The sequence below is a fragment of the Histomonas meleagridis genome, assembly GCF_020186115.1.
Source record: "Histomonas meleagridis strain 2922-C6/04-10x chromosome Unknown contig_37, whole genome shotgun sequence".
NCBI classification, from domain to species: Eukaryota; Parabasalia; order Tritrichomonadida; family Dientamoebidae; genus Histomonas; species Histomonas meleagridis.
Genome location: NW_027150880.1, coordinates 1 through 13,171, shown reverse-complemented (window position 1 = coordinate 13,171; position 13,171 = coordinate 1). Strand labels below are relative to the sequence as shown.

Sequence of the window (13,171 nt, the reverse complement as noted above, 5' to 3'; positions counted from 1 at the left end):
GGAAAGCCACTTTACTGCTTTCGGAGAAATAATCGAAGACAATTGTGAATTTAAATACGTGAATAGAGATAACCAACAACAAAATTGCGATATGAAAAACATCACAAACAAAATTCCAATTTTCCAAGAACAAAAACCAATGTTTTTTGACTCAAATCAAGTGTTATTACCAAACAATATGAAAATTCTATATGGTAAAATTTTTGTTCAAAATCGTGATAATACAACATATTTTGCTTTGGTTAAGGATAAAGATACAATAACCAAGACTCAGCAATTTCCCATTGAATGTATAATATTTTATTTTCGACAGCTGATTCTGATATTAACCCCAAAATTTCATTCTTGACATCAGCTGGTAAACCATTTGTATTCAACATCTCCATGCCACGACATCCATCTCCATATATAATAGCGCAAACCTTTGAAGGACAAAACTATATTGTACTATATAATTATCTATTTCGAATCGAGCGACAAACTGATGTATTAATTATCCAATGTGTTGATGAAAATTCCAAAATATTTGATCCCAATATAACACCAATTCCCAGTAAAGGTATTTTATTCCAAAAGGACGAAGTTGGCACTGATTTCCCACGTAAGAAACTTGGGCTTAACCTTTACAATCCGATCACTCATCAACTTTTCGATGTTGAAAAAGAAATACCAATTTTCGAAAATTTTTATTTGAGATGTCTTTCGACAATATCTGCTGAGCGTCTTTTAATTGTAGTCTCCTCAGAATCCAATAAGGAAAATTATCACATGTTCATCAGCAAAATATCAGATCTTAAATTCACTCTTACCGATTATACGTATGAAACTCCAACATATGCTAATGAATGTACGCAATATATTCCCGACTCAGAAGAAGGGTTTACTAAGATTAGTAAAGATGGATATATTAATTATTTACCAGTTACGCCATTTAATCGTTATCGAATCATAAAAGGCACTGGTGATGTACCATTCGAATTAAGGGCACCAAATTATGAAGAAGTTGATGAATATTATATATTATCTCGTGTTGGCGCGCCGATTTTTTGTTATTATCAAAGTTTTGGTGACAATGAACTTTTAGCTGGAAGTGTTAATTATCCGACGAATCTTACAATCGTTTCAACGCAAGTTCAATTTACAACTTCAAATGCATTTGCATGTATTGGATTCTCACGTAAATGTATTTTTTGGATGGGAATTGTTTCGTTGGTGTATAATAATGTTAATACTGATAACAAACCAAGGCCTACGAGATGGAAAGTTCCAATACCTGAAAAAACAATCGATTTAATGGATGACGAAATACTTTTAGCGATTGATCCTGGTGAAATATTTGTTAATTTTGAAGAAACTACAAAAGTTAATCACTGTTTGGGTGGTAAATGGATTCCATTAATTAAGAAGCAAAGTTACTCTGTAAGTCATTTGATTATTGTACATGAAAAATATGTAAATTTAATTGATGATATACCAAATCAAATTTACTCTGATGATGGAGGGAAAGAAAAAGACGAAATAAATGGTTTCGTGAAATGTGGCGTAGTTGGATGCGACGTCGGAATGGTAATGTTTGTTACGCATTCGCATTTTTATAATGAAAATGATATCGAAATTACTGACAAAAATGATTCGGCGGATACAATCGGAGAATTCGTCGTAAGCGATGGAACATATAAGGCAAAAGGTAATAAGCTATATCAAGAGTTCAGCGAACTGTACATGAAATTGATGGACATGAAAAAATCGATGATGCTGGTTCCCGGCGGAGTGGTGACGTATAGTGGCGACGGAGATGGAGTGTATGGAGTATATGCAAAGAATGTGGATGGAAAAGCCGTGTGCGCATTCATAGCATTCGTTTGAAGAGATCATTTTGAATCATTCATAAGTAAATGTTTAAAACATTTAAATGGTGAAAAAAATGCTGAATAATCAATCGATGAAATGTTGCATAAAGTGATGGTTCAATTGTTTGGTATAACTCAAAATTTGTATGCGATGATATTTCTTGAAGTTTTCCTATTTCATTATTTAGTATCTATTATATAATATCGGCTAGCTGATGCCCATTTGGGAAAGTATCTAATAACAACCCAGTGCGAACTGAATGTTTTTGATATTTTTTTATCTTTTAAAATTATTTTTTTACACTTATTTTATATAAAATTTATTTTATTTTCGATTTGAACATCATCTATATGTTGATCAATGTATTTTAAAATAGATATGATCATGCATTTCTTTGAAATTAACGCAATAATTAATTTTCTCACTTCACACAAATGAGTTCGAATTAAATAATAATTTTAAATTAGTAAAACATATTACAAATTATTTAAATGAATGGTTTTTTCATTAGCATCAATTCCTTTAACTAAAAGTAATTTTACTATTTCTATATTATTATTTTTAACTACTATATGAAGTGCATTAGAAGTGACTTTGCTTCGCCGGTAAATCTAATGGAGCATATGCTTTGCAATAGGCGAAATTCGAAGCCAAAATTAAAATACACAAAATTAAAAAGGGTGAAAAATCTTGTATACAATAGAAATGAGATCAATTAGAAGAAAAATCGAAAATAAATATAACAAAATATTTGGTAAATATCAACTAGATGAAAACAAAAAAGTAAGTTTAGAAGCAGATAAGAAAACGGAATTTACAAAAGTTCAGGTAAATCAATGGAAGAAATTACTTAATTACCAAATCCAGAGTAAAAACCAGATGATATCTTAATTCAAATAAAATAAATGGCAAAATGATTAAACTTTCAACAGAACAAAATCTAACACAAGCAAAAGATAATACTGATCAGATAAAAGCAAATGGTAAAAAGGAAGAGAAACCCTAAAAATGAGTAAATCTATTTTTTAATATATAAAGTTTTCTTAAAATTTTTAGCTATCACATTAAACAAATTTCTATTTTGATTTAACTTTGTATTCGTTCGAATAATCATAAATGCTTGTATGCTTTTTAATAAATTAAGCATTACAAAAAGTTTATCCGCTCATAAAGTTGAATGCAAAAATATCGTATTTATATTCAAAAGTTGTTTTCAAATTGGTTGAATGAGTTGTTATCGAGAGTGTGATAATTTTCACGAATCCCGATAAAATATCGTCATATGGAAACGATAAACATTCGATGATTGAATCACAGGAAGATCGCAGTACAAAGTATATTAACATACATAGTAAATCCATAAAAACATAACAATTCAAGCTATATAACATGTTACTATGACATTAAATACAGCTGTGTGAGAGCTCCCTGTGCACAGGTTTGGTACTAAAAAAGTTAAAAAAAAGCATTTTTCAATGGATATTTATCGGTTTTGAAGGTTGAGTTATTCAAACCCGAAAAATTTTGAATGCATAAAATACATGGCAAGAGGAAAAAGAAAAGCTTTATTCGTACGTAGGAAGTCTGATAACCAAAGCACACTTAAAGCTTCAAATGAAGAGATTCATGACGTCAAAAGAAAAAATACCAAACCATCTGGAAAAAATGATACAAAAAATCAAGTTCCAGATCTTAATTCCATTAACCCAAGTGACATGGACAATGTTAAACATCCGTTTGAAATTGCAGGGCAACCAATACGCAAATTATCATCAGTTCAAAAAGCAATACTTTATTGTATGAATCTTTATGGCGGATATGCCACGGATGAACAAGTTCTTGAATTTCTTCATAAGTTCTGGGATTATATTGTTTCCAAAGCGGAACGAAAGATTACTCAAATTCCAGATAAGCGCATCTTACATGTCAATTATTCTATTCAAAAAGGCTCCAGATTTTTATTTGTCCGTTCACCCGAGGATCCAGAAAAATGGGGTCCAAACACACCAGAAGCGCCGCGGGAACGAAGTCGTTGTATCGGCGAACCAGTGATTCCATTTCAAAAACGAATCAGTACCATTCTCAAAACGCACGAAGAAGGAATGACAGTTGAAGAGCTCTGCAAAGCATTAAAACAATACGCAGGAAGCCCTGGGATGTATAAGAACCTTCCATACAAGAAAAGGGTGCAAGCATGTTTAGCATCGAAATTAGCGCTCCAAGAATTGGATTGCAACACTGATACTGCTAAATGGTATTTGCATAAAGAGATAACAAAAAATGCAAAAACAGAAAGCGTAAAAAGTGTAATGCCAAAGGCTTTGGAGGGAATAAAAATTAAAGAAATGACATTGAACAAATTATGGGATTTGCTCAAAGAAAAACATATTTATTAAATATCTATCAACTTTGATTAATTAATTTTGTTCTCATGTTTTCCATATGAAATTTCTTATAAAAAAATGTTGATAAAATTCAAAATATATATTTTAACAATTTGATTGTTTTCTTGAATGAATATATTTTATTTATTGTTATTAAATTATTGTTAAAATCATTAAAAAGTTTTCAGCGTTTATCAAAAATGTTTATTGAATTATTTGTAAATTGTTCTAGGTAAAAAACCAGAAGGAATTCCTTGAAAATTTGGTGGAATGATCTTATTTGATGCTTGTTTCACCAAACATTTTTCAAATATGAAAATTATTTCTTTTCATCTTGTTTGTGCTCTATTTTTATTTCATACTTTGAAATATTTGATGAAAGCACTTACAATAATGAATTCAAGTGAGACAACAAGAGAATATGTCTTCGTAACTAAGTTACTTAAGTAATTACAATACTTCAAATAGAACGCATTGATTATATTATTACCATAAGTTCGCATGCTTTAAATCGAAGTTATTTTATTGAATCTGTCGTTATTAGGAAATATGATACTATCGGTAAAACTGAAATATTTCGTTCATGCTTCAATTGGAAATTATGTTTTTACATAATTTATTAAAGTATCAGTTGGAAATACGAATTATGATAATTATAATGATGATGAAATATTTATAACTAAAAAATAACAAAAATTATTAGTTATCCAACTGGAAATCAAAAGATATTTACCAAGTACAGTTGAGTTAATTGAAAATTTTTCATTTTACAAATAATAATATTTCAAATACTTTTACACCAATTGGTTCATACACATTTTATAAAAGTTCTTCTTTTGAAATTGCTATAATTGAAATATATTTAAAACTATGAATTAATTCATTGAAATATTTCATAATTTCTTCTTCTGTTATTCCATTAGCAGTATGTCTGTAATTTATTAATGTATCTATTAATAATCCAATGATGGAGTTCTTTATGATAAATATATTATTATATTTATTGATCTTTAAGATCAAAGGATTTGGCATTTATGACAACTTAACTGTTTTCATGAGAGGATATGATGAATATTCAAGTAACGCCACATAAATAAAATTTATGCAAGTAATTTTATTCTAACTACATATTTGAATTATGTAAAGAATTTTGTTGTTGATTTTCGTTTCTATCATTTTAAAAAAGTGACGTTACATTTTGGTCGAGTAAAAAAGTGACAAATTCTAAATTTTTGTATTTATTTAATGGCAGACTGGGACAAACTGATTGCTCTTAAAACAAAACAAACACAGGAAAAAACTCCTAAGGTGAATGAAATTCAAATAGAAAAAAATGAAAATTTTGTTTTTGGTGATATACTTGAATCTTCAAAACAAAAAAGGATTGATGAAGCAATGAAAAAGGCAACGAGTGATCCATTTAGAATAGAACCAGAAAAACCAAAGCAAAAAAGTGAAACTTCTGGCGATAATTGGTTTAATATTCCCAAAGCTAATCTTACTGAAGAAGATAAAAGAGACTGGGAAATTCTACGAATGAGATCTGTGCTAAAAAGAGGAGGCGCAGGTGCTGTAGAACTTCCCGAAAAACCACCAGAATTTCTTCAATTTGGTGTTGTTCAAGATAATCCAATTGAAGGAAGAAGAGGAAGAGTTGCTAAACGCTATAGGGCTCCAACAATTGCAGAATCTTTGGCTAAGGATGAAGGATTTCGTGAATACCTTGAAATGAATTATTCAAAAATGAATAAGAAAAAACCATCAAAATAAGCCAAATGAAAAGCGAGCATCACAGTTATCATTTTCATATTATTTATATTATATAATAAAGTTATATCAAATAATTTCTTTGTTTGAGCAAGTGTTCAATACCATTTTGAGTTAAATTAAATATGGTTTGTTCAAGGTATTATTACTAATTAAATAGTTATTATGAAAATGTTTTTTTTTTTTTTTTGATTTCTCATTTTTCAAAAACTTATACCAAACTTTATTTTCATGAATGGAAACATTATTTCAACTAGAAGATATCATTTTTAATTTAAAAGATGAAAACTTTGATGCATCAGTTCAATAATTATATGGGATTAGGCAATATAAAGTGGAACTATACAGTAATGATTCATCATTTTCTTTTAAATTTATGGTTATTAAGATTTACTTAATAATTCTTTCATCAATAGTTTCTCAAAAGGAAAAAGTTTTTTAACAATTGTTAACAATTGTTTTTTAAATAAAAGAGAAAAACATCGAAAAGGAAAATAAAATAATAAATTTATGTCTTCAATATTTTCTTGGTTTATATACCCAATCGTTTATATTCTTAATGAATTGATTCATCAAAAGATTATTAATTCCGATGATCTTAATAAAAGCAAATCATTATTTTTTGCCCGCTACGAGTCACCACCAGAACTTAAAATATGACTAAATGAACCAATGGAAGAAAATAATAAATTTAAAAAGTCTTTTTCAAGTCATTATTCAGAACTTTCAAAGAATGATTAGGAACTTCATAAGAAGTTAATTAAGAAAGGATTTAATCCAAGTGAAATATCAAAAATAGTTCGAAATGATGAAATCGAAAAACTTCAAGAAATATCATCACAAGCGAATTTTAATTATAATCAAATAATTGAAACTTCACTTTATGAAAGATGTTCATTTATTAATAAAGAAAATGTTTCATTAATTAATTATGCAGCATTTTTTTCATCAGTTAAATGTTTTAAATATTTACTTATAAATGGTGCTCAAGTAGAAAACACAAATGTAGTAAATGCTGGTAAATATGCAGTTGCAGGTGGAAACATTGAAATTTTTATTAATGAATGGTGCAAATATAAAAAACATCACTTATATTTATCTCAATATTATCTTTTTTTTAATAGTAATTTAAAAACTTTTATTCTTTCATTTTCAAGAGCTTTTATTAATGTTTTAATAAATATAAATAAACCCCAAATATTATATTGAAATCCAAAATAATTTATATAAATATTATTTGAAAAATATATAAATTTTTAGCATTTATATCAATGTTTTGTTGTTTAAGTAATATTTTAACTATTTTTCCACGCCCATTTTCAGATGCCGTTCAAAATAATTTAAATAATCTAAATAATTTTCAAATATTATTTTGAAATAAAATATGATTAAAATAAATTTTAAATAAAACAAACAAATATCTTGAGCATTAGTTTCAATTCCTTTTTGTTCAAGAAGTAATTTAACTATTTCTGTTTTATTCTCTTTAGAAGCATACATAAATGCTGTATCAAACAATCTAAATAATTTCCAAATATTATTTTGAAATAAAATATGATTAAAATAAATTTTAAATAAAACAAATAAATATCTTGAGCATTAATATCAATTCCTTTTTGTTCAAGAAGTAATTTAACTATTTCTGTACGACCACGTGATGATGCATACATAAGTGCTGTTCTAAATATTTGAAATGATTTCCAAATATTATTTTGATATAGAAAATTATTAAAATCAATATAAAATAAAACAAATAAATATCTTTAGCATTAATATCAATTCTTTCTTGTTCAAGAAGTAATTTTACTATTTCTGTATGACCATTGAAAGATGCATAAATAAGTGCTATCCAAAATAATTTAAATAATTTCCAAATATTATTTTGAAATAATAAATTATTAAAATAAATTTCATTTTTAGCATTAATATCAATTCCTTTTTGTTCAAGAAGTAATTTAACTATTTCTGTACGACCACGTGATGATGCATACATAAGTGCTGTATTAGCATTAATTCCTATTGCTTTTTGCTTGAATAAGAACTGATACATTTCTGTAGAACTAAAATTAAAATTATTTATAATTTGTAAATAAAATAATTAAATAAAATGTTATTAAATTTTTGATATAAAACTATAAATAAATTAATTAAATATCATCATTACTTTTAATCAATATAAATTTATTTTTAAGAATATCTTTAAAAAGTTCTTTATTTCTTGAAATTAAAATTAAACTTAAAACATTTTTAGGGATTTTATCTATATTATTATTTACAAAATATTTAAATAAAAATATATTTCCAGTTTTAATCGAAGTTTTGATAAGTTCCTCAAAATTTTTATTTTCTTTATCAATTAGAAATGAAAGTATTTCATAATTATAATAAAAAACAAATCCAACTTTCATAAAGTGATGGTTTAATTGTTTGATTAAAATCAAAATTTGTTTGTGATGATATTTCTTGAAGTTTTTCTATTTCATCATTTCGAATTATTTTTGCAATTTCATTTGGATTATGTCCTTCTTTAATCAATTGCTTATGAAGTGCAAAATCATTCTTCGAAAGCTCTTTGTAATTATCTAAAATTGATTGTAGAAAATTAGATTTTATATTTTTAATTTCGCTTTTTCTTTTATAGTGAATAAATAACAACGAGTTTATATATCTGATCTTATTTTCTTCAATTATTTTATTTTCCGTTAATCTTTCGAGAATATAATTCGATTCTTGTGTTTCAAAATTAAAAAGAAAATCTGTAAAAATATTAATGATATTATCTTCTTTCGTTTCATTATTTGTATCTTTATTTTCCTTATATAATTCTTCTTCTTTCATTTTAAATAATTTTATATATTCAAAAACTAATTGAATATTTTCATTTCCCATTTAAAAATACGAATAAAGTAATTGACAAATTATAAGCTTAAATGAATATGGATATTGATGGGTTTTAATAAATAATGTTGATTCAACTGTTTCTGGAATATTATTTTCGTTCATTTTAAAGATATAATTTTCTATTTGTTGTAACATTCCTATTGAATCTATATTTTCTTCTTTGATTTGCGTTTGACTATTTCCCATTTATCTTATTGTTGAAACAGGATAAGTGAGAAAATGTTTTTGAAAGACGGCTAGGCCACCCCAAAATTAAACGATAGAAATCTCAGTCTTATCGGATATGTTCAATTGCAATTGAAGCAAATAATGTCATATAATCTACTTGATTAAATTCTATAGCACTAACTAATTAATTTTTTTACATCATAATAATAGATTTCTAATATCTTCGTCAATACAAAATCTAATATACAGATGAATCTAAATTTTCATGAAAGTATCATAATACCCAGATGATGTTTTACGAGCTGATGTTAATAGCATCCAACTTAGAAAAGATTGTAGACCACTGACATACACTGAAATTTTTATAATATTTTTATCTTAATGTGACATCTGACTTGGACATGCTCGCATCCCTTAATACTTGTGCAGTTTGTGTCATTGTTGATCTGAAAAGTTCATCACTTAAGTTTTCGAACATTGCACGTGAAATGTTATCCATAAAGTTGTGTCCTTCATATCATGAATCACAAACAATTGTAGTGGATGTGGCTGGGGATAATGTTCGCTCTTTCACATGATGATAGTAATGCACGTAGCGCTTACCTTAAGTCACATTTAAACTTTTTTGGAATTTATATGCAAATTATTACGAATTAATTCGATTATCTCCACCAAAATGTGTATCGCATGCTTTTCTAAGAAATACATCAAAATCAAAGATATGACGCTCTGAATACTATGGATAATTTTGCTTTTATTCCAAATAAAAATATTTCATATGAAATATCAATTGAAGTTTGAAATTTATTCAGCTTAATATAGAAGTAAATTTAAATGATAAAAGGACATATATGAATTTAATTATTTTAATTACATAGGAATGCACACAAATATTAGCGAACAGGAAACAAAACAATGAATAGTTTAAATCATAATAACAAATGATTTTAGAAAGGGATAATATCTGATTTGTAAGGCAGAATGTCAAAACTATAAAATAATTTAAAACAAAAATATATTAAAAAATATTCATTATAGAGTTATATTACTAAAATAATTTTATAAACAAATTCGTAAAATCAAAATCATGTTTTTATCAAAATTGTAGAAAATGAATAAATATTGAATTTTTTGTAAAAAATACATTTTTTTTCACATAAAAAATTTTAACATTCTAATCGATTATAAAATTTTATAAAAAAATTTGGTAATTTTATCAATTGTAGAAGATATTTAATCATATACGAGTACGCGTATAGACTGGTTTATATGTGGTTAATTGGAAAGTCCAATTTGCTTAGACGACCGTTTATGTATTATATCGAACACAAATTTAAAGGAAAGTGACTAAATTCAAAGGAAATATTATAAAAATTATTATATTTTCATGAAAATTTGTCTACTTTCCTCATATACTAAAATCTGAAATGTATTAAATACACATCAAATAATTTTAAAATTAAAAAGAAATCTATAGAAGAGAAAGTTGGTTGAAAAAGACTTTATAAAGTCTATAAATTCAAAATGTCAAAACCGCTTTAATTCTCTGTTGCAATAAAATACGAATAAAGTTAGTCAATTCACATACCTTTTTTATCTGTATTAAACTTTCTAATTAATTATTACCGAAATGAAACAAAAATATCTTCCAAAACAAAATAGATCTCACGAATTTGAATGCGCATTCAATTTTGAGAGAACGCGAAACTTTTTCATAGGGACGATAGCACTTTTTATGCCACTTTCCGCATAAACCTATCAAAAACCTCGTATAACCAGCACAAATTCTCCCCGGTTATTATTTGGTCGGAGGTTAGTAGTCAAAAAGCGACGGTTATTGTTTGGTCGCATGGCAAACTTATTTCAATGAACGAATGGCCAAAATACACAATCATAAAAATGTCACTCCATCACTTCACTCTTAATGAATTCAGACTACTATTCAGTTACAAAACACACACACACACAGCGCTATTGAAGCTTCGCGTGATACGCTCGCTTCAAGCCGCGCTACATAAAAGAAAGCATTAACGACGAGAGGATGATTGAAAATTAGGATTAACGGTAGGTTTTAAGGAAACATGTGCGAAAAATAAAAATATTAAAACCTTACTTACTCTTACCTAACTTACCTATAAAAACTAGAAAATTTAAGAAAGAGGATAAATACATGCGGACAAAAACCAAGGTAAGTAAGAGTAAGGTAAGTAAGGAAATTAAGCTTAGTTTTGAAGTAGTTTTTTGTTTTTTTATTCTTACTAAAAAGATGTCAGAGGTAAGTATTGATATAAACGACAAATTCAATCTAATGGATATTAGAAATAATGCTCCCTATGATTTAAACGGAGATGACGCAATAATCGATTTAAAGAAATGTTTCTTAGCCTGCGATTCAACACCTGAAGTATTCATGTTTAAAGATTATGACGCAGTGAATGATTATGTTAAAGTAAGTTACACATCAGAAAACGTTGCAAAACAAAAGCTAAAAAAAATAATTATTGGCAAAAGAACTGAAGGAAACAAAACAAAAAATGTTTCCGCCTGGGATTTATATTTAGAAAATACAAAAATATTCACGGTGAAGGCATTAAAATTTTATTCCGAAGACCCTCAAATTTTTTCTTACTTTAGAGGTTATGATTATAAAAAGCTTGATAAAGTAAAAACAGAAATTATACAACCGTTTTTAGATCATGTGAGAGAAGTAATAGCAAATGGTAATGAAGAAATTTATAGATATATTCTAATTTGGATCGCGAGCATTCTTCAAAAACCAAATTTTAAAACTGGAGTTGCTTTAGTTATATTAGGAAATCAAGGAACAGGAAAAAATACATTCTTTACAGATGTAATTTGCAAATTAATGGCAAGATACGCAAATGAAAATGTTACGAATATAGAATCAGTAGTCGGTAAAATTTAATGCAACATTGGAAAACAAAAAATTACTGGTTTTAAATGAACTACAAAGTATTGATACAAATAAATTTTTAAATTCCGATGCATTAAAATCTATTATAACAGATAAAACAATAAATATAAATCAAAAAAATGAACCGATGAGAGAAACAGAAAATGTTGCGAATTTTATAATGGTATCGAATAATGATGTTCCAATAAAGATTGAAAGTTATGATAGAAGATATGTTGTAACAAAAACAAGTGATAAGCATTTACAAGATTTTGATTATTTCTCAAAACTTGCTGATTCATTCACGCCTGAATTTTATGAAAATTTATTTACATTCTTTATGTTAATGGATGTGTCGAAAGTAAATTTAAGAAGAATTCCGAACAGTGAAGCAAAAGAAAATATAAAAGAAGCTTCAATGTCAAGTTATGAAATATTCGCTAGAGACAATTACGAAAAAATCAAAAACATAACAGGTCCTGATTTATTTAATTTATATTGTGATTTTGTTGAAAAAAATAAATTCAACAGTTGCAGTTCAAGGACTTTTATTGCAAATATGAAAAAATTCACTGGGATCGCAACGCCAAAGTGGATTAATGGAAAGACAACAAAAGTATATAATTTATTGCCAGAAGTTCATGAAAGATTTGAAAAATATCATAAGAAATTAGAAGAACAAATAGTTGATGATGAAGTTGATGATGATGCTTTATGAAGAATGTTTATTTTTATCAAAAAGTACCATTAAATTTTTGAGGGTTAAAAAATAACCAAAAAGTGAACCCTTTACGAAACGGAGTAAATGAGCATTTTTTGAAGGATTTAACGCAAAAGGTCAACCGTTAGAAATAATAAACGAATCACATTTTATTGTAAGATATGAATATATTAATTTTTGAATAGCTCATGACAAACTAACTAACTAACTAACCTAACAAAAAAAATTCGAGAAAGCCTTTTCGTAAAAGTCTATATATTTTTTGAGGTTGAATTCTAACTTGATGATTTGACGTGAATTTTGCAAGTTTACAGGAGTTAATGACTATAAGCTAACGGAAAAGGCTTATTTCTATGTTGAATGTTGCATTTACTGCTTCAAACTTGTAATTTTCAGCTGATTTGACACAATCAAAAATGATGATGCCTCAGATATGACTGTTTCTGAAAAGTCTTTCTCCAAAAT

At 26.9% G+C, this 13,171-nt stretch overlaps 3 protein-coding genes across 3 annotated transcripts; all 3 read left to right on the top strand.

Moving 5' to 3' along the window:
* Positions 1-288: 288 nt before the first annotated feature.
* Positions 289-1,866, top strand: GO595_005650 (uncharacterized protein; the record flags this gene model as incomplete). Its single annotated transcript, XM_067918916.1, has 1 exon — positions 289-1,866. The coding sequence occupies one exon, from the start codon at positions 289-291 to the stop codon at positions 1,864-1,866; it is 1,578 nt and encodes a 525-aa protein (XP_067774145.1).
* Positions 1,867-3,392: 1,526 nt separating this feature from the next.
* On the top strand, positions 3,393-4,247 carry GO595_005649 (uncharacterized protein; the record flags this gene model as incomplete). Its single annotated transcript, XM_067918915.1, has 1 exon — positions 3,393-4,247. One exon carries the CDS (start codon positions 3,393-3,395, stop codon positions 4,245-4,247), a length of 855 nt encoding a protein of 284 aa, XP_067774144.1.
* Positions 4,248-5,480: 1,233 nt separating this feature from the next.
* Positions 5,481-6,005, top strand: GO595_005648 (deoxynucleotidyltransferase terminal-interacting protein 2; the record flags this gene model as incomplete). The annotated part of the gene is made up of 1 exon (XM_067918914.1): positions 5,481-6,005. The coding sequence occupies one exon, from the start codon at positions 5,481-5,483 to the stop codon at positions 6,003-6,005; it is 525 nt and encodes a 174-aa protein (XP_067774143.1).
* Between the last annotated feature and the right edge of the window lie 7,166 nt (positions 6,006-13,171).